Source organism: Kogia breviceps, chromosome 15, assembly GCF_026419965.1.
Source record: "Kogia breviceps isolate mKogBre1 chromosome 15, mKogBre1 haplotype 1, whole genome shotgun sequence".
NCBI classification, from domain to species: Eukaryota; Metazoa; Chordata; class Mammalia; order Artiodactyla; family Physeteridae; genus Kogia; species Kogia breviceps.
In genome coordinates this window covers 59,248,938-59,276,826 of record NC_081324.1, presented here as the reverse complement: position 1 = coordinate 59,276,826, position 27,889 = coordinate 59,248,938, and the positions used below count along the sequence as shown (strand labels likewise).

At 40.4% G+C, this 27,889-nt stretch overlaps 1 protein-coding gene across 4 annotated transcripts in view; it reads right to left on the bottom strand.

The window, feature by feature from the left end:
• PTPRM (protein tyrosine phosphatase receptor type M) overlaps positions 1-27,889 on the bottom strand; it is a 760,161-nt gene that overhangs the window by 451,547 nt on the left and 280,725 nt on the right. For all 4 annotated transcript variants that reach the window (XM_059041256.2, XM_059041252.2, XM_059041253.2 and 1 more), the window contains exons 3-4: positions 26,265-26,536; positions 5,582-5,660 (exon numbers count right to left, since the gene is read on the bottom strand). In XM_059041256.2, the coding sequence (XP_058897239.1) occupies positions 5,582-5,660; positions 26,265-26,536 (351 nt within the window). The remainder of the gene's footprint in view (positions 1-5,581; positions 5,661-26,264; positions 26,537-27,889) is intronic.

The window sequence follows — 27,889 nt, the reverse complement described above, 5'->3', positions numbered from 1 at the left end:
CATCACAAAGAAGAGAGCCAACTTCTGCTAAAAAGAACAGCCGGGACTGCCTGAAAACAATCTATTTTGCAAACATTTTTTTAACTTTTAAAATGGACACTGCTAAGTTGTCCCATCTAAGAAATCAATCAATTTAGCCACTTAGAGTTAAAATCTGCAGCTAATTCATTCTAGTGGGCCAATCAGGATGTAGGCCTAATAATAATAATAACAATAGCTAACATTTATTGAGCTCTTAGAATGTGCTAAGTTCTGTTCTAAGTTCATTATGTACATTATCGCATTTAATCCCTACATTTACCTTGTGAGGAGAGCATTATCATTATTATTCTCCACTACATGAGCAAGTTTATAGGGCCACAGAGGCCAAGAAACTCTTGTGAGCAGGAAGCTCTTAACATGGTTCAAGACAAAACTACTTTTGTTTTGCTTGAGAGGCAAGAATGGATCTTAATGGAATAATTTGTCAAGGGAAAAACAGAGTCAACATCCTTATCATAGAAAAATAAGCTAGGCACTATGTACAAATAACTTTTATTAGTCACCCATCTCTTGAAGAAGAATGATAGTCCACTGGAGAAAAATCCAAGCTAAGTTCCCATGTGTAAAATGAAGAGAAAAACAAATACCGTATATTAATGCATATATGTGGAGTCTGAAAAACTGGTGTAGACAATCTTATTTACAAAGCAGAAATAGAGACATAGATGAACAGAACAAACATATGTATACCAAAGGGGAAAGTGGGGTTGGGATGAATTGGGAGATCAGGATTGACATATATACACTATTGATACTATGTATAAAATAGATAACTAATGAGAACCTACTGTATAGAACAGGGAACTCTACTCAGTGCTCTGTGGTGACCTAAATGGGAAGGAAATCCAAAAAAGAGGGGATATATGTATACATATGACTGATTCACTTTGCTGTACAGTAGAAACTAACACAACATTGTAAAGCAACTATACTCCGATAAAACATTTTTTAAAATAAAAATAAATAAATAAAATGATAAACTCAAATAAACTCAATTCTGAGTTCTGTGCATCTCTCAACCAAAGCACATGGGTCAGTTTTTATTCAACAAACATAATTCAGAAAACAGTCCCAATTTTTTATATGTCTCTGTTATTCTTATTTTAATCACACTGTTTAATGTCTTCATAAAAATTTAAATTTGAAAGTAGGCAAGCAATGTTTGAGTGTGCAAATAAATATGAGTGAAAAATTAATTTTGTTTTATAAAATAAGAATAAATTTGAACCTAGGATGCCATATTATGAACTCAGCATTTCTTAAATATTTAAAGAAATTGCTGACTTATTTCATATTGCAAAGTAGTAATACAGAAATGTCTTGGATTTTTGTATTTATTTTATCCCATATATGGCACAAAGATTTATGAGGGTTCTTGCAATCTTTTTACATATTAGTATTTTTTTAAATTGGCAGAAAAATAATGAGGCATTATTCTGTGTGATTTTTAGATTTTAGAATTCAAGGCATCATATATGCAAATAATTTCATATTTAAGGTGTTATATGACAACATATAACAAAGACTGTACACTGTTAACCCAGTGAGATTTATCCTGGGAGTGCTAGGTTGATTTAACATCCAAAAATCAATCAGTATAACACAACCCACCAATAGGATAAAAGATAAAAGCCATATGATAATCTGATAAATAATGGAGTTCAGGAAATGCTACCAAAAATATGGTGCCTTTGCACACTGAATAAATTAAGCTGAAGGAGTTCAAGAAAACAGCAGTAGCAAGAAGGTCACTCTGACTTTCCCTTCCCTTATCCCCTAAACAGGCCATAAAACCCTCACGTGAGAGGTGCCCTCCCTGCACCAGAAGAAAGGAGCTTTCTCATCTCCAAAGACAAAGGTTCATCAAGAAGAATCAACGCATGCATCTTGTTTGTCTTCCTCAGTTTGCCACACTTGCTGTACAACCTCTATCATATTATATTCCTCCATGAATATCTGCTCTTCACGAGAACCAGCATAAATACACCAGGTCTGTTTCTGCAGGTCTCCATTTCCTTACAAGGCTCCCATGTCACATAAAACATACATTAAATGTATCTATATGCTTTACTCCCATGAAACTGTCTTTGTCAGTTTCATTTTCAGACCCAGCCAGAGACCCTAAGAGGGTCAAGGAGAACTTTTTCCTCTCCTATATACATAAAGGAAAAGCATTTGCTAAAACCCAACACTCTTTCATGATTGATTTTTTAAAAAAAATACCCAACAAAGTAGGAATAAAAGAGAATGTCTTTCCTGATAATGAGCATCTATGAAAAACCCAAACCCACAGCTAACATCATACTGAATGGTGAATGGCTGGAAGCTTCCCTTCTAAGACAGGAACATGACAAGGATGTCTTCTCTCCATTTGTACTCAACATTGTACTGGAGGTTCTAGCCACAGCAATTAGGCAAGAAAAGGAACAAAAGGCACCCAGATTGAAAAATAGGATATAAAACTAACTTGACCTAAAGATGACATGGGTCTTGAAAATCTAAGGATCCACAAAAAACAATTAGAGTTTATAATAAGTAAGCTCAACAGGGTCTCAGGATACAAAATCAATATACAAAAGTCAATTGTGTTTCTATACACTTGCAATGAACAACCCAAAAAAGAAATTAAGAAAACAATTCCATTTATAGTAGTATCAAAATAAAACACATAGGAATAGATTTAACAAAAAAAGTATAAGGAAAGAAGTTCAGTTAGTACCCTGAATACTGCAAACACTATTGAAGGAACTTTTAGAAGACCCGAGTAAAAGGAAAAACATCCCATGTTCCCATGCCCTTTGAGTGGATGAACTGAATGATATGTGATGTTAAAATGCTGCATGGCTTACAAGATATAAAAATACATATCAGCACCATAAGGTAATAATAGTAATACCCAACTATGCATAAGTAACAATCTACTTAAAAACAGGAGACAATATTTCAAAGCTGAAAAAAATGCTTTTTCAATTTCTCCTACTAGGATTATTGAACCAAATTCAAAATATAGTTTTAGCATGTGTACCAAATACAAAAATTATCTATATTCATTAGAAGTGGTCTGAAGCCACTGCACAGTCATCTCCACATTTCAAACTGATCTGGCATCTTACTGTCACTATGTGAAAATCAATTTTATGAGCAACTGTATACACTTAACAGAACAGTTATTTTTTTTTTAAATGTCATAATGTCTACTCATAAACCTATATGAATCCAAACAGGAGCCTTTAGAGTGAAGTAAATAAAGTTCAGCAGTTTTGCATCTTTTGGGAAAGCATAGTTTTGGATATGAAACACTTATGTTTCTTCACGATGTAAATTTATTGAACATCATCAGCATTTCAAAATAATTGATTATTATTTAGAAATCTTGATAGAAAAGCCCTTAGAATACAAACTATAAAGCTTTCCATTTTAAGACGAAACGATTGCCTTCTTTAAAATCTTTATTTGCATGTTTTCCCCATAAACTTAGGGATTCAGGAAAAAATAACTACAGAAAGGCCATCATCAAAACCATTTAAAGCTCACAGTTCAACACATTGTTGTAGCATCCATCACCTTGGGACAGAGCCTGTTTTGTGATTCTGTATCTCCTGACAGCAGTTTGCAAAGCCAATTAAGTATCAGCACCAGTATTCTCCAAAGGAGAGACATAAACTCCATTTCTATGGCTGCAGGCAGCTGGGCTTGGAAAGAATGCACAAAACTGCAGGAGACACATTTCAGGAAGGCTCTGATAGAAGGAAAAGAATTAAGTCTTTCTCTCTTACTGAAGGCTATGACTTGGATCCTGTGGGATAGGAGGGGCTACATCTGAGGAGCTATTTTGTTGGCCACTGGCCACCACACCTATACCCAGGGCAGCAGTGACACCTGCCTTATGGTGAGGTTTGCTCTGGGAAACGGAGTGCTCAGCCCATAGTAGGCCTACAGTATTACTGTCTGACTTTTTACCCCCCCGCCCCCCCCCCTCCCCGTAAGAGGTGAATCAGAGGCCCTGAATATTCATGCACATTAGAAGATCTCACGGCACTTTTCCAAGCCCGAGGCTATGATTCTGAGGATTTGGCCAAGTTCCAACTCAGGTAATTATATTCTGCTTCCTAAATTTGCCCCACTGTTCCCATTAGGTACAGCATTGTTCATTTTCTTGCCTTTTCGGAAAAAAAAGGGGCAGAAATTCTTCTTGAACTCACCAGTCTTGCTGACAGAAAAAAAGGCCAAGCACCGTGCTACAAAAGTAACATCTGCCTTAGTAATGAACAAGATAACTGCTGAACTTGAACTTGGAGCATCAGGTAAAGATCTCAGAGAGGAGAACCCCTCTGGATGGAATCAGACAACAGTGTCATGAGAGCCCATCAGATACCAATCACCCAGGCTTCTCTGAAACCACCACAGGGCGTGATCATGGCGCCAATCTCTCAATCCATGCAGTAAAAGCAGACACTCCTGCGTGTGTTGGTATTTCTAATATCAGTGTAGATATAACCATTCTCTCATGAATTTGGGTGGGGACGTTCAGCAGAGATCTAGAATCGTCTGAATGAGCCAATTTCTCTTTTATGCCAGGGATCCTAAAACATAAAGCAGGCTGCCATCCCTGGGACGGTCAAAGATTTAATGTCTGACAATATCAATTTGGGGCAAGGATATAGGGCAAATGAAACGTCCGTGCATTGGTGGTGGGCATATAAACTGGTCAGACATTTTTCATAGCATCTAATAAAACTAAAAATGTTTCTACCCTACCCCTCAGCAATTCTGCCTTGAAGAATACACCTCGCCCAAGCTCTCACACACCACACGCAGAGGCGCACACACACACACGGATGTTCACGGCAACCGTGTTTGTCACGGAGGAAAACTGGGGTCGGGGGGACTAAGTGTTCGTAAAGGAAAAGAAAAAATAGAATGTAGTATATTCGTATGATACAATCTCATGGACTGACCTAAATACAATGCTAAGTGGGGAAAAAAAAGAATACAGAGTAATTTGTACAGTTCACTACCATTCATCAGAATTTATAAAAGGCAAACATAACTGTCTTACTTTTTATGAACATGTAGTGATTATGGGAAACTCAGTGCACGTACACACACACACACACTCCTGCACACACACACACATGCATGCAAGCACATGCACACAGACACACATGCAGACACACATGCACACACATATGCACGTGCCCACACAAGCACACATGCTGGTACACCTAAGCACACACACAGACCCACATTTTCAGACTTTTGCTTGCTCAGCTCCCAAAGCTCTATGCTGGGGTTGGATGTGGATGTTCCCTTAGTCCTTATTCCTGATTTTCACTTTAAAGACATTTAGATATGTACAATGACATCACACATGATGCACATGTTTGTGAACTTCTGAGCTAGCACAGCACCACCCAGAGGCCCATCAGGGACTCTCTGAGTAGGACGACCTCCCCCAGGTTTTAGTGCCTTCTCTTATCCATGACATAAATACCCCCCCAACCACATCCCTGGATGATTAGAAGCTGAGGTAACTTACTACATGGATGTCCTAACACCTTCACTTCATCAATGGCGAGGTAGCCTTGATGTCCAGAAGTTACGACTTCAAAAATCACCTGGAAAGTTAAGAAAGGTTTTTATTATTCACTCATTTTGTCAACTTTTACCAAACATTTCCTATATATAAGATATGTAGTTTCAACCATTCATTGATGTTTTCCAAAAACATTAATGGAATGCCCAATATCTGCCAGTCAGTGTTCCAGGTTCTAAAATTACAAAAACAACTAAGACTCAAACCCAGTTTTCAGGGAAATGAACCGCGGTGGGTCAGACAGCACTATATCTCAAGGACTCACCTCATAAAAGTGGGGCAGGGTACCATGGTAAAGAACTGCTACGTGGAAGACAGAGGCTGAGTCATTTTCCAGAGGCAATAAGATTTAAATTGCTTTAAGATGACATATCTTCTGGTCAACTTCTTTGAGGAAAACTCTAGCACCAGACTGAACCACGTGGGGCCCCTAGGTTTTATACAACTAATATATACGATTAAAATTTTAAACATATTATGAAAGAAGAGGACAGGATACTAGAAGAACATATACCAGATGGCCTCCCATGAGGAGGTGGCGTTTGAGCTGATAGCTGAAGGTGAATGAGCTAACGGTGTGAAGAGGATAAGGCACCTTCCGGGGCATGTGCAAAGGCCCTGAGGTGGACATGACGGTGGCCATGGAGAGGAGAACTGCGATCTGCAGCTATAAATGTCAGCTGTGACCCAGCTCAGAGATCCCAGGAAACACAGCACATTAGTAATACAGAGAAGAGACTATACTAGCTGAAATTCAGATGGCAGAGTATCATTTAGGAGGAGAACGATATAAAAATCTCTGCAGTCAAATCAAGAGGGCTTTATGACTGTTTGATCCTGGGAGAAGCAGGGCAATAGAAGAAGGGCAACACGTTCTGAGGTTCTCAGAATGACGTTTTTGAGATGGTGGAGCCACTTCAGAGAAATGGAGGCTAAAGGAGATAAAATAACCAGTAACAAAGTTATCAATGTTCTTAACGTGATTGTCTCTAAAGGTGTCTGTTGCCAGGCTAGGGTTAATGATAAAAGGTCCACATGACATTATTTTCACCTCCATTTCTACACAGCAGGAAACTGTGTCACCAGGGAGACCACGGCTCATGCAACATGAGGAGGATCAGTCTAACACAACCCAGTAATTGCACCATTGGAGAAATGAACATTTTCATTCATATGAAAACCTGCATAGGTCAATCCCTATACACAGTAGTATATATAAACCAGGTAACTAATCAAGACCTAGTGTACAGCACAGGGAACTCTACTCAGTACTCTGTAATGGCCTACATGGGAAAAGAATCTAAAAATGAGTGCAGGGCTTCCCTGGTGGCGCAGTGGTTGAGAATCCGCCTGCCGATGCAGGAGACACGGGTTCGTGCCCTGGTCCGGGAAGATCCCACATGCCGCGGAGCAACTAGGCCCGTGAGCCATGGCCGCTGAGCCTGTGCGTCCGGAGCCTGTGCTCCGCAACGGGAGAGGCCACAACAGTGAGAGGCCCGCATACCGCAAAAAAAAAAATAAATAAAAAATAAAAAAAAATAAAAATGAGTGCATATATATATGTATCACTGACTCACTTTGCTGTACACCTGATGCTAACACAACACTGTAAATCAACTCTACTCCAATAAAAATTTTTTTAAAAACCTGCACGCGAATGTTTATAGAAGCTTTTATTTATGACAGCCAGAAACTGGAAACAGTCCAGATGCTGTTCAAATGGTAAATGATTAAACCGACAGTGGTACGTCCATAGCGTGGGTACACCTGACTTGGATGAATCTCCGGAGAACTGTGCTGAATGAAAAAGCCCATCAGGAGAGATTACACGCTATTTGACTCCATTTACGTAGCATCATGTAATGTCAACATTTTAGAAATGGAGGACAGATGAGTGGTTGCCAGGGCTCAGGGATGGAGGGAGAAGGAACAGGAGGGAGATGGGTGTGGTTACAAAAGGACAACAGGAGCAATCCTTGTGATGCTGGAAGTGCTGAGGTCTTGACTGTGGTGATGGAGGCGCAAACCTACCCAGGTAATAAAATCGTACAGCTCATAGCAGAATCAGTCACAGCAGTGCAGAAGGAACCCAAGCGTCCACTGATGGATAAGTGGGTAAAAGCACAATGTGGTCTATACATACTATGGAATGTTACTCAGTCTTAAGAAGGACAAAAAAAAATTCTGACACATGCTATGGTATGGATGAACCTGGAAAACATGACGCTCAGTGAAATAAGTCAGTCCTAGAAGGGCAAATACCCAGAGTAGTAAATTCACAGAGACAGAAAAGGGAATGGTGGTTGCCTGTGGCTGGGCGGAGAGGCTGGGAAGTTATTGTTTTATGGGTGCAGAGTTTCAGTTTTACAAGACGAAAGAGTTCTGGAGGTGAAGGGTGGTGATGGTTCCACAAGATTATGAATGTATTTAATACCCCTGAACTGTGCACTTAAAAATGGTTAAGATGATACATTTTAAGTGATTTGTATCTTTTCACAGTAAAACAGTGAAAAAATTATATAGCAGTAAATACACCCACGTGCATACACAAGTACAAGTAAAACTGGGGAATTCTGAAAATGCTCTAGATTTTAACAATGTCAATATCCTGCTTGTGACATTATACTTTCGGTTTGCCAAATGTTACCATCAGAAGAAACTGGGTGAAGTGTACATAGAAATCTGTATTATTTTTTACTACTGCATCTGACTCCACGATTATCCCCATAAAATTTTCAATTAAAGAAAAGTAATTATAAGTGACCATTTACTACACACATAATATGTTACATACCCTGGGCAGATATTACTCCACTGTCTTATTTATTATTTCACATGAAGATTCTTCAAGGATTCAATATTTCAAGAACGAAGAGATTTAGATACAAAGTAATGGTCCAAGAACATGCAATGAGTCTATGGCGGGTGTATCTTAAAATCCCAACCTGTCTGATTCCAAATACTGTGGCATTTTCACTACTGCCCGTTGCCTGAATGAACACTGCAACCACAGGACTGCGTTATTTATGTTTGTGCAATGGATGCAAGCATGGAGGAAGCAATGAGCAGGACCCCCAATGGAAAAGCTCAGGGGACTTCCCAGATAGAAGTCATCCCAGAAATACCTGCTATACTAGACGTCCCTGTGCCAGGATGCCACCAAGCTGAAATACAAAACACACAGGGGGAGGAGAGGCCCAGCAGGAGAACAGAAATGAAATGAAACTTGCTCCTGTTTAGGGGGTTAATATACATTTTTTTTTCACTGATAGTACAGAGAACAGAAGAGATGTACAGATATTCCTGCAATGGGATCTTGCTAGTTTCTCTCTCTACTGAAGTCTGAGACAGGACAGCTGAGGGGCCAAAAGCAGATGGACATTGAGAACAAGTGGAGGAAAAAGGCTTCCCAGGGCTCTCCAGACAGGGCTCCCGGGAAACAGCCATATCCTGCCTGGCAGGAGCAACATCTCCAGGCAGAGCAGGAGCCGGCCAGACGCTCTGGTCAGAGTGGCCACAGCACAGACTGATACCCACCCAGCACCACCCGTGACCCAAGAACGCCATCACTCTGGCCATGAAAAGGGTACTTTGAAAGCCAAACCCAGAAGTTCATCCATCTTTCCTGCCTTCTTCCCTCCCTCTTATACATTCATTCATCCAGTTCAAGTCTCCACCAAGCATCTCTCTACTCCAGGCACTTGGAGTACATCATGAATGGAATAGATGAAGATCTTTTTCCTCGGCAGGTTTGTCCTTCTTACCAAAAGTTGTATTTTTTCCTTTACCAACTACAAGGGCTGAAGCTTCTCATAAAAATGGAATAATCCTCATTTTTGAAGGGATGCATTAACTCTTAGAATATAATGCACATATATAAAGCATGCTCGTGTGGATCTGTTTTTAAAAGGTGACACATGTAAATTTAATGCACCCTATTTAATTTAATCCAACGCAAGGCCATGGCCCTACCATGGAAACGGAGAGAGAAAGGAAGGGGGGGAAGGACTTAGACACTAGAAAAGCCAGCTCAAAACCTCTGAATCTGTTTTGTCATCCATCACATTAAGAGAACTTAGGACCCCCAAAAGTTTTATGCCCAAAGATTCTAAGCCTTATTGTCCAAACAGTTATAGAATATTTACTACATGCTCTGGGCGGGGCATCAAAAAATTAGACAATTTTATGAAATTTAAGCTTTAGTTGGAGAAAAAATAAGGAACACAATGAAAGAACAGAAGGGAGACAAGAACAGCCAAATGACAGATGGGAAGAGAATGGAGCTCGTAGGACCATGAACCTTCTCCTCCTCCTGACCTAACCAGCCAGGATGCCCGCGATACACCCAGCACTACCTCCAGCACAATTCTCAGCCTGCTAAGTGCAAACCCACAGATGCCTGAGCAGGCACTTACCCAGCATCTCAGCCAGGCTAGAGACAGAGCAAGACTCAGCAAGAAGCCAATTCCCCAAATTTCCCAGCAAGATGACTCTCCAGTGAGGCCACAACCAAAGAAGTGAACATAAGTTTACACCTGAAACTTTGTTGCTCTCAGTCTTCCAGCTGGAACACCAAGAAGCAAAGAAAGACAGAGTCTGATTACAGATACACTGGAGACCAATGGACTGGCCCTTTCCATTAACTGGAAACTTCTGAAGCAAACTACTGAACTTGGCAGGTTCCAGCACTGACTTACAGCTAACTGCAGAGACAAAAAGAGGAAAACAATCTTTATAGACATGTTTACGGGTCTGTGTCTATACACCTGCACACAGATGCACAGACAAGTAGATTTCTATAAAATATATAAATAAAAACTTAGTATGACACCTTAGGTTTTAAACAACAGAAGGTGCCTAATGGGTTGCAAGTTTGAAGCAATCACTTCAATGTTTCTTTCCAAAAAATTGAAGCACGTTTTTTCAAAGGTCACTTTCCAGCTCTTTCTTAGAAGTTCATTTCAATTAAGGGACTTATGAGTACAAGTTTTGTTAGCTTTTTCATCAAGTTTATAATTTAGGATATAAATGTTTCAACACATACCACGACTATAAACTGGGTATGATTTGCACTGAATGTTTGCTACTTTGAAGTAAATGTGATTAAATGAAGATATCTGAATTTAGGTGCTGTCGGACAATCATAGGTTGACGACTCTCTTGATTTTACCTACCACCTGACCATTAAGAAATCGACTTTGTTTTTTTTCTAACAAACAACAGGGTTAAAACATGCAGTTTAAAGGATGAGGCCTATCTTAAATAGGTTTTGTTTGTTTTTTGTGGTACGCAGGACTCTCACTGTTGTGGCCTCTCCCGTTGCGGAGCACAGGCTCCGGATGCGCAGGCTCAGCCGCCATGGCTCACAGGCCCAGCCGCTCCGCGGCACGTGGGAACTTCGCGGACCGGGGCACGATCCCGTGTCCCCTGCATCGGCAGGCGGACTCTCAACCACTGCGCCACCAGGGAAGCCCTTAAATAGGTTTCTTAAAAACAGATTTAAGCATCCCCTGAAAAGGTTTCCTTGTCATGAACTCTTGCTGTCTGGCAAGTTTTCCATTTTGTACTATTTTCTAGCCAGTGCCCTTACCAAGAAAGTTTCAGAAGCAGAAATAGTTTTGTCTCTTTCTGTCAAATAAGGGACGACGCTATTGAAAGGACAGATATCGCTCTAGGGGAATCATAACACAGGTATGCAGAGCCCAGGGCGGGGATGGGGTTGGCAGTCACGGGGATGTCTAAAGATGTCTGCACCCAAGGACAAAAACACTGAGGTCACAGCAAACAGTAACACGGGGCCACCAACAGCACCACGGGAAAGAGCATAAAGAAAGGTGTGAAAATTGATTTAGGGATGTGGCCATGCTTATTTTTATCAAACAGGACAGAATATACTGAAAATCTACATTAGACGTGAGACTTGGATCTCTTGAGAGAAACACACCAAATCTTTTCTTTATAAAAAAATGAATAATTCAAAAAACATTTATTTATCATATACACATCCATGTCCCACGTACATTTTGTACATATTATTTAATTTTTCCCAGTCAACCATATGAGGTAGATAATATTAATTCCCCTTTAGGGATGAGTAGGCAGATTCAGTAAGGTTAAGGAATGTTTCCGAGGTCATGCAATCAGGGTATAATTCTAGGTCTATTTTACTTCCAAGTCTGGGCTTCTTTCATGTTACCCGACTGCCTAATCTAGCAGGTATGAGAGACTGTATATGTAGAATACATAGACATATACATATACACATACACACACATATATAATATATAACCATGCATACACACACATATATATACATACACACAAATATATATGACTTTTAATGCATAGATGTACATATGTTCTAAATTCTTTACTTCCAGATTGAACTAAGAAATGTAGTCATCATCTATTTGACCTAGAAATAAAGATGCAAGGGACAGTTATATGACACAGCTTTAACAATGCCGGTTTTAAGACAAGGGTCAGCAAACTACAGCAAATGGGCCAGATCTGCCCCAACCTCTGTTTCTGTCTGGCCCACAAACTAAGGATGGTTTCTACAGTTTTCACTGGTAGGAGGAAATCAAAAGAAGATTTTGTGATACATGAAAAGTATATGAAATGCAAATTTCTGTGTCGGAAAATAAAGCTTTCTCAGAAGGCAGTCACGCTTATTCATTTATGGATTGTCTACAGCGACTCTCACACAATCACAGCACGGTGGAGTTGCTGCCACAGAGACCATCTGGCCCGAAAAGCCTGAAATATTTACTATCCAGCCTCCTGCTTTAAGAGGAAGCTTTCCTGCTCCGCTCACCAACAGGCTGCCATTACTCTAGATAACAAGAAAGCACACATGGATAGCAGTAGTTCGCCTCAGCCAAATACAATATGCTTTGCACTTCCTGGGGGAGCCTTGAACTCTAGCAATGACAGGGAGAAAGCCCTCTCCTGGCTTGATTTGTTCAGCTCTCATATACGGGCGGTGTTTTAAATGCCCACGTAGCATTGGAATATCATTACCAATTTTTAAAAGCATAATTGCATACACTAAAACAAAACCACAGACACGAATTACTTGATAGACCTCAAAACACTGTCTTAAAAATTAAACTAGGGCTTCCCTGGTGGCTCAGTGGTTGAGAGTCCACCTGCCGATGCAGGGGACACGGGTTTGTGCCCCGGTCCGGGAAGATCCCACATGCTGCAGAGAGGCTGGGCCCGTGAGCCGTGGCTGCTGAGCCTGTGCTCCGCAACGGGAGAGGCCACAGCAGTGAGAGGCCCGCGTACCGCAAAAAAAAAAAAAAAAAAAAAAAAAAAAATTAAACTAAAAAATGAAAGAAAGTCCAGCTCATTTAGAAGGCAAATCCTCTATAAATAAGCTAAACTACTGAGAATTTACAACACTTTTGTATTCCCACCTGACTCTCAGATCTCATTCTGCACAATGTCCTTTGGCATTAGCTCGATTACAGCTAAATGTTTTTATTTGTTTTTACCAAACACATACATTTTTAGGAAAAATGCCTTTGCTCTCTAGCCTAATCTAAGCTATGATTATTTGAAAAGTTGAAAGCTGAAGTGGGGGATGGGTATGATGGAATCACAGAGCCAAACTACCGTATTCTGGAATGATTTTGTCGTCACACAGTATTTAATCTTACATCACTTTTTTTTTGGTGGAGGAAATTTGGCTTGACAGAAAATATAATGAATCCTCATTATTTGCTGATTCTGAATTTGTGAATTTGTCTACTCGTTAGTTTATTCGAAACCCCAAAATCAATACCTGCAAAGCATTCTTGGTCACTTGTGAACGTGGACAGAGCGGCAAAGGTTGGAGTCGCCGGACACACATATCCCAGCAGAGGCCGGGCAAGGAGAAGCTCTGCCTTCCAGCTTCCCTTCTCCTGCCACTAACAAGTGTCCTTATCCTCGTCTAAATGTGTCACATTTTCACCTTTTTGTGCCTTTTATTGGCGATGCTGCTATTTAAGATGGCCCCCAGTGCAATGCTGAAATGCTGTCTGGTATCGCCAAGTGCAAGAAGGCTGTGATGTGTCTTACAGAGAAAACATGTGTGTTAAATAAGCTTCCTTCACCCCTAAGCCTATCACTCTTGGCCGAGTTCACTGTTAAGAATCAATGATACACATTAAATAAGGCATCTTTACAGAAACACAAATAAACCAAGGTTATGTATTGATCAGTTGATGAAAGTCTTGTGACCACAGGCTTTCATCACGGGACTAATCCCCTATGTCCCCCAGAAGCAGCAGTCCAGTGTTTACTCATCTGGAGCTCACCGTAATGTTTAGAACAAAACTGTATTCGTATGTTTGGATTCACACCGAGACCCACTTCTATCAAAGTTCTTGGTCATTGGAAGGACTCAATGCTCATTTTTGCTCTTGGTTCCCAGAAATTACTGGCAGCCATGGGATGTAAAGACATGTAGACTACAGAGAATCCATATTCTTTCAACCACTCAACAAATAACATTTCAGGAGACAAGATGGTGCAGCTCCACCATCTTTGGAGGCTTGGGGAAAAGCCACTGGCTTTCAGGTAGGAAGCAACTGGTTAAACCACTGACTAGTGCTGTTTTGTTTGCTCATGGAAAGCCATCCTGGATCTGAGTCTGCCAAACAGGAGACACGAAGAAGTTTAACACTGCAGCATCTCTGATGCTCCCTGCTTTAGTGAGGAGCAAAATTAGCTTTCCACGCTGCCACTTTTCCTGCCACGTATAAGCAAAGCAAAGGCATTATCTCACCAACACAAACACTCCCCACAGAAGATGGGCTTGTAGAAACTGTCTGTCAGTCCTTAGAACAAAGGGGATTCCATGGCATCTGTCTGTCCTCCCACACAGAGCCTCGTAGTTTCTTTCTGGTTTTGGCTTAAATAAGAAGCTAAGGTGGGTCATATTCACAAAAACTGATTTTTTTTTATACAAATAAGTTAAATAAAAAACAAAAATATAGGAAAAAAAAGTTTCTGTAATGATGAAGAGTCAAAGCAAAACCAAAAACGACAGACCTTACCAAATCAGGAACAAAGTACTGAAACCTTTGTTTATATGCACATTTTTTTTAGCATTGTTATTTTATTTATTTATTTTTGGCTGTGTTAGGTCTATGTTGCTATGCGCGGGCTTTCTCTAGTTACGGCAAGCAGGGGCCACTCTTCATTGCATTGGACGGGCTTCTCATTGCCGTGGCTTCTCTTGTTGTGGAGCACGGGATCTAGGCACGCGGGCTTCAGTAGTTGGGGCTCAGGGGCTTAGTTGCTCTGGGGCATGTGGGATCTTCCCGGACTAGGGCTCAAACCCGTGTCCCCTGCATTGGCAGGCGGATACTTTTTTCTTTTTTTTTTAAACATCTTTATTTGAGTATAATTGCTTTACAATGGTGTGTTAGTTTCTGCTTTACAACAAAGTGAATCAGTTATACATATACATATGTACCCATATCTCTTCCCTCTTGCGTCTCCCTCCCTCCCACCCTCCCGATCCCACCCCACTAGGTGGTCACAAAGCACCGAGCTGATCTCCCTGTGCCATGCGGCTGCTTCCCACTAGCTATCCACCCTACGTTTGGTAGTGTATATGTGTCCATGCCACTCTCTCACTTCATCACAGCTTACCCTTCCCCCTCCCCATATCCTCAAGTCCATACTCTAGTAGGTCTGTGTTTTATTCTCATCCTACCCCTAGGCTCTTCATGATATTTTTTTTTTCTTACATTCCATATATATGTGTTAGCATACGGTATTTGTTTTTCTCCTTCTGACTTATTTCACTCTGTATGACAGACTCCAGGTCCATCCACCTCACTACAAATAACTCAATTTTGTTTCTTTTTATGGCTGAGTAATATTCCATTGTATATATGAGCCACATCTTTTTTTTTTTTTTTTTTTTTTTTTGTGGTACGCGGGCCTCTCACTGTTGTGGCCTCTCCCATTGCGGAGCGCAGGCTCCGGACGCGCAGGCTCAGCGGCCATGGCTCACGGGCCCAGCCACTCTGCAGCATGTGGGATCTTCCCGGACCGGGGCACGAACCCGTGTCCCCTGCATCAGCAGGCGGATTCTCAACCACTGCGCCACCAGGGAAGCCCGAGCCACATCTTCTTTATCCATCCATCTGTTGATGGACACTTAGGTTGCTTCCATGTCCTGGCTATTGTAAATAGAGCTGCAATGAACATTGTGGTACATGACTCTTTTTGAATTATGGTTTTCTCAGGTTATATGCCCAGTAGTGGGATTGCTGGGTTGTATGGTAGTTCTATTTGTAGTTTTTTAAGGAACCTCCATACTATTCTCCATAGTGGCTGTATCAATTTACATTCCCACCAGCAGTGCAAGGGTGTTCCCTTTTCTCCACACCCTCTCCAGCATTTATTGTTTCTAGATTTTTTGATGATGGCCATTCTGACCAGTGTGAGATGATATCTCATTGTAGTTTTGATTTGCATTTCTCTAATGATTAATGATGTTGAACATTCTTTCATGTGTTTGTTGGCAATCTGTATATCTTCTTTGGAGAAATGTCTATTTAGGTCGTCTGCCCATTTTTGGATTGGGTTGTTTGTTTTTTTGTTATTGAGCTGCATGAGTTGCTTGTAAATTTTGGAGATTAATCCTTTGCCAGTTGCTTCATTTACAACTATTTTCTCCCATTCTGAGGGTTATCTTTTGGTCTTGTTTATGGTATCCTTTGCTGTGCAAAAGCTTTTAAGTTTCATTAGGTCCCATTTGTTTATTTTTGTTTTTATTTCCATTTCTCTAGGACGTGGGTCAAAAAGGATCTTGCTGTGATTTATGTCATAGAGTGTTCTGCCTATGTTTTCCTCTAAGAGTTTGATAGTGTCGGGCCTTACATTTACGTCTTTAACCCATTTTGAGTTTATTTTTGTGTATGGTGTTAGGGAGTGTTCTAATTAAATACTTTTACATGTACCTGTCCAGTTTTCCCAGCACCACTTATTGAAGAGGCTGTCTTTTTCCATTGTATATTCTTGCCTCCTTTATCAAAGATAAGGTGACCATATGTGTGTGGGTTTATCTCTAGGCTTTCTATCCTGTTCCATTGATCCATATTTCTGTTTTTGTGCCAGTACCATACTGTCTTGATTACTGTAGCCTTGTAGTAGAGTCTGAAGTCAGGGAGCCTGATTCCTCCAGCTCCATTTTTCGTTCTCAAGATTGCTTTGGCTATTCGGGGTCTTTTGTGTTTCCATACAAATTGTGAAATTTTTTGTTCTAGTTCTGTAAAAAATGCCAGTGGTAGTTTGATAGGGATTGCATTGAATGTGTAGATTGCTTTGGGTAGTACAGTCATTTTCACAATGTTGATTCTTCCAATCCAAGAACATGGTATATCTCACCATCTATTTGTATCATCTTTAATTTCTTTCATCAGTGTCTTATAATTTTCTGCATACAGGTCTTTTGTCTACTTAGGTAGATTTATTCCTACATATTTTATTCTTTTTGTTGCAATGGTAAATGGGAGTGTTTTCTTAATTTCACTCTCAGATTTTTCATCATTAGTGTATAAGAATGCCAGAGATTTCTGTGCATTAATTTTGTATGCTGCTACTTTACCAAATTCATTGATTAGCTCTAGTAGTTTTCTGGTAGCATCCTTAGGATTCTCTATGTATAGTACCATGTCATCTGCAAACAGTGACAGCTTTCCTTCTTCTTTTCCGATTTGGATTCCTTTTATTTCTTTTTCTTCTCTGATTGCTGTGGCTAGAACTTCCAAAACTATGCTGAAGAAGAGTGGTGAGAGTGGGCAACTTTGTCTTGTTCCTGATCTTAGTGGAAATGGTTTCAGTTTTTCACCATTGAGAACAATGCTGGTGTGGGTTTGTCATATATGGCCTTTATTATGTTGAGGAAATTTCCCTCTATGTCTACTTTCTGCAGGGTTTTTATCATAAATGGGTGTTGAATTTTGTCAAAAGATTTCTCTGCATCTATTGAGATGATCATATGGTTTTTCTCCTTCAGTTTGTTGATATGGTGTATCATTTTTATTGATTTGCATATATTGAAGAATCCTTGCATTCCTTGGATAAACCCCACTTGATCATGGTGTATGATCCTTTTAATGTGCTGTTGGATTCTGTTTGCTAGTATTTTGTTGAGGATTTTTGCATCTATGTTCATCAGTGATATTGGCCTGTAGTTTTCTTTCTTTGTGACGTCTTTGTCTGGTTTTGGTATCAGGGTGATGGTGGTCTCATAGAATGAGTTTGGGAGTGTTCCTCCCCCTGCTATCTTTTGGAAGAGTTTGAGAAGGATAGGTGTTAGCTCTTCTCTAAATGTTTGATAGAATTCATGGCAGGCGGATTCTTAACCAGTAAGTCACCACGGAAGTCCATGAACATGTTATCAAAGTAAAGTTAAAACCTACTTTCTCTCCATTAAAGGCATTCAAAGGATAAGATTCACAATGAAGCTAATTATCAGTGCTTTGTCTTGCCATTTAGGACATTCTGAAATGATGTCATCTATTTTTTCTACCAATAAATAACACAACTTTCTTCACTTTTGTGCTTTCCCTTTCCCTTTTGAAAAGAAGTAGCGTTGTTTTCCAACCTTTTCTAATCATGGCTCAAATGCCCATTCTATAAAATGGGATATGTAAGAAAATTAAGGCAGAGGGAAAATAATAGGCAAGTAATAAGGAAAAGTGCTCAGAAGCAAGAAGTGACAGACCACAGAGAAGTGGAAGATGTTCATCTGGAAGAAGGACTTGTCCTTGATCATCAAATAACAGATACAAACTGAGAAGGAAACCCAGTGACATGGTAAGCTTTTCAAAATAAATATATAAAATATTATCTTGGAAGATACGAAACTGTCACATGACTCCCCCTCTGCTTCTTCCTAAATGCAGCTCTGAGTCTGTAGAAAAGTGACAGCCTCATATGTCCTCAATGATTTCTTAAAACTTTTCTTTTTTAAGCACAAAATGCAGAGGACAGGAGTACCTGCTTAGAATAGCTTTCCTGCTGGAGACAGGGTTCTATTTCACTGCCACATCTAATTCCCCATGTTCTCCTAGATGGACGAAGCAATTCGATTGTCTTGCACTTCGTACGGAGCAATTCAATGGTCACGCACTTGGAATAACGGCCATAAGCTAAGGAATTTATGGAGTCAGGGAATGTTCTGTTTTTCCGTCAGTACATATCATGATTTCCCAAGGTGCTCCAGGGAACACTGGACTCGAGATGCTCTGCTAAAGCCAAACGGATGTGCACGCTCCAGCCACGCACCTGCACCTGCCATGTGTCACTCGGGGAGATGCAGAAATACTCCCGGGCTCTGAAAGGCCTGGCAGTACAGAATGTGTTCTACTTCGCTTAAATCGGTGCTTCTTCCCATTTGGTTGACCGGTGCCTTTTAACCTCCCTTGGAACACAGTTTGGAAAACACTCACCCACGCAGATCTTAAACACTGTCTCTGGGCAGCAAATGCCTGCCAAGCTGCCGCCACTCAGCGTGGCTTACGTGACCTTCTAATAAAATAAGTGGGCTGAAGGCCAGTCCAGTGAAGAAAGCAAGGCTGCCGTACAGCAGTCCAGGTGGGAGTGTGACGGGAAAGGGGTGGGAAAGATCGAGTATCTCCTCCCTCACCCCCTCATCCACCAGGAAAGATGGCGGACAGGTAAAGGGTCAATCTTGGCTTAGTCTCCCCAAAGTGCTGGCCCCTTGATAAGCCCAGTGCACAGAGAATTGAGAGCACGGATCCACACCTCCTCTCCTGTCAGGCCCTTTGGTGCTTCTAAGGGACTTGCTTTTACAGGAGGCTCTGGAGCAACCAGAAGGCCAGTATCTTCCCTGACTTTACCTTCCCATCCCTCTTGTTACTGCCCACAGCCTGGCATAACACCTTTCCTGAGGGGCCTGGGGGAGGGATTGCAAGGCCACTTGTGCATTTTTTCCTTTTCAAAGCAACCATTTGTATTAAAGATCACTGCCCTCCTGGCCTCTGACAGGACTCAGAATCACTATCTCCAAAAGCAGGGGAAAAGGCAGTGAGTGTGGGGTTCCAGGGGTGTCTCTGGGTGCAGGTGGGGTTAAGAACCCAGAAGAACCCATTAGAGGACTTGGAAACTTGCAGGTGGACAAGAGGAGAGAGGAGGGGAGAAGAAACAGAATCAAAGTGAAATATTTTTTTAATCGGCACAATAAAGTAAAAGGGTGCTTGTGAGAGGAAAATGCTATTCTTAAAATGGCAAAAGGCAGTGTCTAAATCAAAGGAAGCAGGTGTTACAGTCCAGGTGCCCTGGTGAAAGCAGGTAGCCCGCACTTAAGGCTGCCACCCAACAGAGGGGCAGGTTCTATGTCATAGCAGTTAGGAAAAACAGTAATTAAGTAATTAAATACATGTTAATCACCAGATACTTGACGATTTATGCGTTAATGAACAGTAATTAACCTGCAATTAGCTGTATTCCATGCAGATTACCGTTGTGATGTGTACTGGTAGAATATTATTTTCCCATAAATAGGAAAAGCTCCATAAAGTGGCAAGGACACTTTACTCTGCTAAGAACCATTTTGAAACTCTACACATGCTAATCTAGGTCATGTTAGCAGAAAGGTTATTTAAAAAAAAGAGATGCCCAAGAGAACCCACTATGTTTATCCAAAGTACACAGTGCAGCGTTTGGTTGCACCAAAAACCTCCCCCAATCCAACAATTTACAAGACTCAGGCTCTGACCAAGATGAGAAGATGAGAATCAACTCAGTATCTTGCAGCCAAAGATGAGGGAGAAATGGACATTCTTGACAAAAGCATGGGAGGATCAGGAACGGGACAGACAGAAGGAACCCAGCCCAGCACCCCCGTTCCTGGTCCCCCCCAGAGAACCTGCTCCCCAGGTGTAGGCAGAGTGCCCAGAGCACAAGATAGCAGTTCCAGGGCTAACATGCTAGAATGTTCTGGCGGGAAAGCCCTTGATTCATCCCGTTTCATCCGCTGTTTCACTGAAGGATTTGTTCCCAGAACGCTTTTTCATTGCATACCTTCTGCCATCGCACCAAACACACTTAAGGAGTGACTTAGCAGCAGAAAGCACTCAACTATTACCTGCTTCCCTTTTTTCTGTTTTCCACAAATCTGAATCTCCATAAACTACCACCATTTATTGAGAGGCCAGCATATCCAAAATGTGTTCTTCCATTCATCTTCACACCCTGCCCTGTCTTTATATTTAGTCCCGTAATTAGGAAGGCTCAGTAAATGTAAGCTGCCCAAGCTTATAAGTAAACAGCGCTCATGTTCAAATCCAGTTCTGTCTGATGCAAAGCATATGTTCTTTTACTACAGTATGATGCCGCTCATTTACAAGCAATATTGTAATATGAAATCTTTTAAGACTTAATTCATCAATCTTAATTCATTAGATCAAAACTACAAAGTGTGAAAAGCATCTTATAAAGTACTATATGAATATAAAATATTTTAATATACTAGTATTTCAAGCATGTGTTGACTGTACATTATTTTTTTAGATCTCTGTCATGTATCTTGCAGCCTAAATACTAAGGGAACGTCTGGGGGAAAGCAGAGTCCCTGTGCAGAGAGACAGGGTCTCTCAAAGGTTATCACCTCCTTTAAATGTCCATGTCCTATTATCTTGTCCTCAGCTTTTGGTCCCAGAAACAGCCTATCTGTATACTAAGAGTGCATCATTTGGATACTGACTTTTATGAACTACGTTCATAAAAGAAAATGTCACAGGCATGCACGTACACGTGATACCAGAAAAATAATTTTGTGTATTTTGCAATTAGAAATATAATAGTCACCTAAAGCAGAAGTACATCCTCAGGCTAGTACAAAACTCCTGATGGAGAAATCTGTCTGGGAAATTGATTTAAAAGCAGATGGCTCCTGCATAAGTCAGGTTTTTATGAACATCAGGATATGACAGCCATTTCCTTAGTAAGGGTGTGCTCGCCCCACGGGTGCAGCGGGGAAGCCCCCATCCAGGGAAGTGCTGCCTGAACACGGACAACTGATTTTTCCAGCTTTTTATCTGATCACCTCCAGTTCAGCTGACATCTTGAGCCAAGGGTGGAAATAGGATTGGTAGGTATTTTCCTTCCTCTCCACCTGTTGATACAATGTATTTTTCTCATGCCAACTGGGAACATCATTCAAGTCTTACATGGTGATTTTAAGGTCTATCTCAGTGTTTGGGAAATTTCCTGCTGACGTCTCTCTTGTATCGTCTACTGAGTGCCATTTATCTAATAGTTTATGTTACTATTAGGGTAATGACTTCACTATGTTTACTGCCCAGCAGATAAAGGGGAGAAAAGAGGGAAGTACAACCTTAACTGTGCCTTTAAAACGTGAAAGGCTGAGACTTGGTTAGACTCCTTAGGAATTAAATGAATGAATGCATTTTCAGTGGATCCAGATGCTTAACAAACTTTGATCACCAGGTTCTTAAACATTTAGCAACACCGGTTTAAAGAATCTCTGCAAATCCACCTTTAAACCCAGAGTATGAAACTGTCGATCACCCAGTGAACCAAAAAGCTATAATGAGAACTACATTCCAGTTGAATATGGTAAAGCAGGTACTGCTCAGCAATGTGAGAGAGGTCACAGTGAGGAGCAGGAGAGTTTGGGGGTGAGGGTCAGAGGTTCACAATTGGGAAGGCAAAATATTTTATTCAAAAGAGCCCAAGAAAGGAAGAAATCACTGACAATGACAATGGTCTGATATATAGGATCACCTTATTTTCAATATACAGTTGACCCTTGAACAATATGGGCTTGAACTCTGTGGGTCTACTTATATGTGGATTTTCCAATAAATACATTGGAAAATTTTTGGAGATTTGCAACAATTTGAAAAAAACTCACAAACTGCATGGCCCAGATATATCGAAAAAAATTAAGAAAAAGGTATGTCATGAATGCATGAAATACATGTCGATACTAGTCTCATCTTACATAGGCATAAGGTGGGTGATATTTAATACAAAATTAATAACATTTTATAGGTTTATAGGTTATAACAGTTTGTTTTCTTACTGTTTTATAACTTTGCTTTAAGAGAATTTCATTACCTTACACCTCTCTCTCTACTAACTGAAGAAACTATCAGCCTACCATCAACAGGTAGGTGTTTTTATTAATGTAACAATGTTTCCAATACTGTATTATGAATATGACATAATACTGTGTGCCATAAAAATCTGACAACAATTCATTCATTGGTATATAGGCTAGGCTACGAAGAAGCAACTGTATGGATTGCATGAGGTGACTGTAAATCAATCACATTGCTGCTTTTTCGTTATCAATGCATGAATTGTTACAACTGTAAATAATATGAGTTTACTTTTCACATTATCTTTTCATTATTGTTATCTAGTGTTAGTAATATATATAACATTTATGGTGTTTGTATCATATAAGACACTACTGATGTAGGTACTGACAGGTGATTCATCTTATAAACAGATGATGTAAACTTAATGTATCAATAAATACAATACAGTACCATAAATGTATTTTCTCTTCCTTATGATTTTCTTAATAACATTTTCTCTTCTTTAGCTTATTTTACTGTAAGAATATAGTATATAATACACATAACATACAGAATATGTGCTAATTGACTTTTCATGTTATCGGTGAGGCTTCTGGTCAACAGTGGGCTATCAGTGGTTAAGTCTGGGCGGAGTCAAAAGTTACACATGGATTTTCAACTGTGTGTGTTGGAGGGTCAGCACCCTTAAGCTCCACACTATTCAAGGGCCAACTCTAGTTTGATAATTCCTTTTAAAGGCCGATCTGCTGAGACTGTTGATAAATTAAATCATTCCTTTAGTTCTGACTGCCTGAGCCAGGTGTGTTCAAAGCTATTATGGGCTGAGTGCTGTGCCCCCTTCAAATTCGTATGTTGAAGCCCCAACCCCCACAGTGATGGAATTGGGAGATGGAGCATCAGAGAGGTGATTATGCTTAGCTGAGGCAATGAGGGTGGAGCCCCCGTAATGGGATTAGTGCCCTTATAAGAAGAGGAAGAGACACCAGGGCTCTCTCTGCTGCACACATGGGGAGGTCATCTGAGCACACAACAAGAAGACCAGAAGGTGGCCTCCATAAGCCAGGAAGGGGGCCCTTAATAAGAATGGAATCTGAGGGCCCCTTATTTTGGACTTCTCAGCCTCCACAGCTGAGAAATAAAGGTTTGTTGTTTAAGCCACCCAGACTGTGGGCTTTTGTTTTTCTTTTTGTCACAGCAGCTCAAGCGAAGACAAAGGCAAAACAAAAATTTAAGATCTGGATTGTAGCCAGTGTCAAAACTAAATGAATGCACCAGGCTCTGGCAGCTGTGGAGCCCCACAAGGGCTCACTCCTAGAGGTTTTGGGTGTGCATTGCTAAGGGGAAAGAGAAGAAGATCAGGGCAAAGGTGAGAAGGACAGACCTTCTGATCTTGTCTAGATGCCTGGAGACCAAGGAAGAGTCCAGTGCAGGTTCCACAGGGGAACTAGCTAGGCCTTCTCTACTGTGGGAAGGTCCCCTCCAAAAGAAGTTTCTAAAAACACTCAGCCTCTTAGCCTAGTCCATCATACACATCCTTATGAAGGCTGTCTTAGCCAAACCCACTTCCCTTGCTTCCATTTTAATCCTACAAAAGAAGAAACTTCGTCCCAAAGGCCATATTTTTGAATTATACCCTGATCGGTTATCAATATATTTATAAAAAAGGATATTCAGCAAGTAGGACATTTTCCCTCTGCAAGAAAAACTACTTTTTAACTCTTTTTTTGGTTTTACACATAAAAACAGCACATGTACATTGGGGAAAATTTAGAATATGACAGATGACAGAAAGAAAAAATTCAAGTCACTAGCTGGGGAGATACTACTTAATATATTTATTTCACCATATAGTTTAATTATATATGTATTTATATATAATTAATTCATATTAATATATATTGATACACAATACATATTAATATTATTCATACATATTAATGTATAATTAATACATATCCGTACATATATTTAATTTAAAATTGAATTTAACATACTGCTTTACGATTTTATACCAGTTTTACCCACTTAGGAAAATAAGCTGAGATACATCATGAAATGATCTTTCATAACGTTATTCTTAACGGTTGCAAAATGAATTTTTGTATTGAGGTAGCATAGAGGAACTCATCCTCTATTATAAGAAATGTAATACTGTTCCTGGTGTTTCATTATTATAAATACACTGCCGTGAATATCCTTGTAGCTAACTGTTTGCTACCACAATTCATTACTTCCTTAGGATGAACTCCTAACAGTAGATTGCTAAAATTAGATTTATTTAAATATTTAACACTTTTAAAATGTATTGCCCAAGTGCACTCTAAAAGGATTTTAACAATTTACATGTGTGCTAACAGAGCTTTTACTACCCCTTCATTTCCATTCAAGAGACATTTAAATACCAGAAATTGTTGCAGGTATGAGGGCACAAAGATAAAACAAGCACAGAATTTACAGCCCATTTATTACCATGATCAAATCCAGGGATAGAGGAACTGGGATTGATAAATCTCCCCTAATAAACACCAAGCCTGCAGAGTGGGTTCCTGGGCGCCGATCATGCCGCTCAGATGACAAGCAGCCCTTGAGAAGACTCAGTCTCTCCTCCCTGGGTCTAGCCAAGCACCTCAATTAACCATGAGAGATGATCTTGGATACGTGTTCCTGCTGGCTTCCGAGTGAGCCAAAGGAATTAAGAAAGAGAAAAGCAAAATACTGCAATTCTCTTAATGCACCCTCTTAGCTTGAAATTAAGTGAGTTCTTAATGTGAAGTTATTTTCAAAGAGGCTGTGGACAAAAGGAGAAAGCACACAGAACGCCACCGTCACTAATTTCCCACCTTTGACGCCAAGTCGGGATGCTCTTGGGGCACAGGCCCTCTCCGAGAGGACGGACAGACCAGTGGGACCTCCTTGGTACCACTTTCTAACCACTTCTGGCCTGTACCCTTCATTTCCTTTAAGTGCCCACTCCAGGTGGGCAATGTGGTCCCAACAGAACATCCCACAGAGCAGCTCCTCCATGACAAGGACTCGGTCTACATGCCATTTTCTTCCCATTGCTGATGGGGTGGGAGCAGGGTCCTGCATCTCACCAGCTGACCTCCACTCGGCCTCACTTCCTAAAGACCCATGATTCCTGAAATCGACTCAAGGAAGAAGAGGCTTTTTCTTCTACCATCAAGTGCTCTGTCTCCCTGGGTCACTTGTGGCTACTTAACATAGAAAGTAAAACATCCTTGCAGTCAGCATTTCCTACCCTACTGCAGGTGGCTGCTTTTATTTTCTTAAATAGATATATATGTAAACAAGTTTGAATGGTGCACTTTACTCATTTCTCAAAGTAATGTAAAAACAAAGCCTTAATACACTCCCTATCCACGAGCATAAGCTTTCCTCACTTTGGTGTAAAAATACCAACACTTCTAATACATCCTCTGATTAAACTAATATAAAACTGATTTATATTTTCAGAAGTTAGAGGATGCATCAAAACAGGAAATGAAAAATAAAGGGCATACCTGATAAAAGTTAGGCCAGAAAGTACTGATGGCCAGCTCTGCCCTGTTCCATGTACGGTTTGGGTCTCCAGATATATTCCAAATAGGGTTCCCCAAAGGCCCGTTATTGACCTTCACGTAGACATTGAGTAACCCGGGAGCAGAATTACTCTTGCTGGATACAAAGTAGTGAAAATCAATGCAGTGGGTGTCATTTTCTTTGAGCTGAGGTAAGAGGAGGTGGGCTCTCTGTCCCTCAGATCTCCCAGACGTGTTCACCAACATGAAGGAGCCTGCGAAAAGAAAATCAAAGGATGGTCACAACCGGAAACACTACTTCCTGCTCATACCTGAAAAGTCACCACCATTTCCATGGGTCGACACTGCAGTTCCACACATCTGACCTTGGCTTTGAAAGTCCCACCTCTTTTACACCTTTTCATCCCCAAAGTGCTCTCAAGGTCAGTGGGGATGTTAAATTCCCTTGATGTCACCGCAATTAGTTTCCTAAATAGGTATATGCATGGTTTGCAGATCTGTACTGGTCGATCTGGTGGTCACTAGTCACATGGAGTTGTTTTTTTTTATTAATTAAAATTCTATAATATTGAGTCATATTTTAGATTCCACATATAAGTGATATCACATGGTACTTGTCTTTGTCCCTCTGACTTACTTCACTTAGTATGATAATCTCTAGGTCCATCCATGTAGCTTCAAATGCCATTATTTTGTTCTTTTTTATGGCTGAGTAATATTCCAGTGTGTGTGTGTGTGTGTGTGTGTGTGTGTGTGTGTGTGTGTGTGTGTGTTTGTATATAAAATATATTATTATATATACATCACATCTTCTTTATTCATCTGTCAATGGACATTTAGGTTGTTTCCATGTCTTGGCTATTGTGAATAGTGCTACTATGAACAAAGGGGTGCATGTATTTTTTGAATTATAGTTTTGTCCAGATATATGCCCAGGAGTGGAATTGCTGGAGCATATGGAGGAGGGTTGGACTGGGAACTTGGGGGTGGTAGATGAAAATTATTACATATGGAATGGATAACAACCAGGTCCTACTATATAGCACAGGGAACTATATTCGAAATCCTGGGATAAACCATCATGGAAAAGAATATGAAAAAGAATATATATATATGGATAACTGAGGTGCTTTGCTGTATAGCAGAAATTAACACAACACTGTAAATCAACTAGACTTCAATTTTTAAAAAAAGATGAATTAAAAAAAAATTCAGCATCTGGATTTAAAAAAAAAAGTTCTGTAATATTGAAAGTGTAGGTCCCTCAGCCCCAGGAACCACATTTCAAGTGCTCAATAGCCACATGGGGCCAGTTGCTACCATACTGGGCTGCACAGATATTGAACTTTTCCATCATTTCTAAACAACACTATTCTACAATGGTACCACCACTGAGTAATCACAGACACTCTGAGATTCTCATATAACCTAGAGAAAGGGAACAGATTGTTCTGGTTTGTGGGATCTTAGAAAATTGGCCTGATGATGCTCCTTGTCATCAATATAACATGATTTTCTTGCAGCTCAGCACCCATCCCACTACTGTCACAACTGGCTTCTCCTTGACTAGGGGTGTTCTCATAATGGGGAGATGACGGAGTTTACCG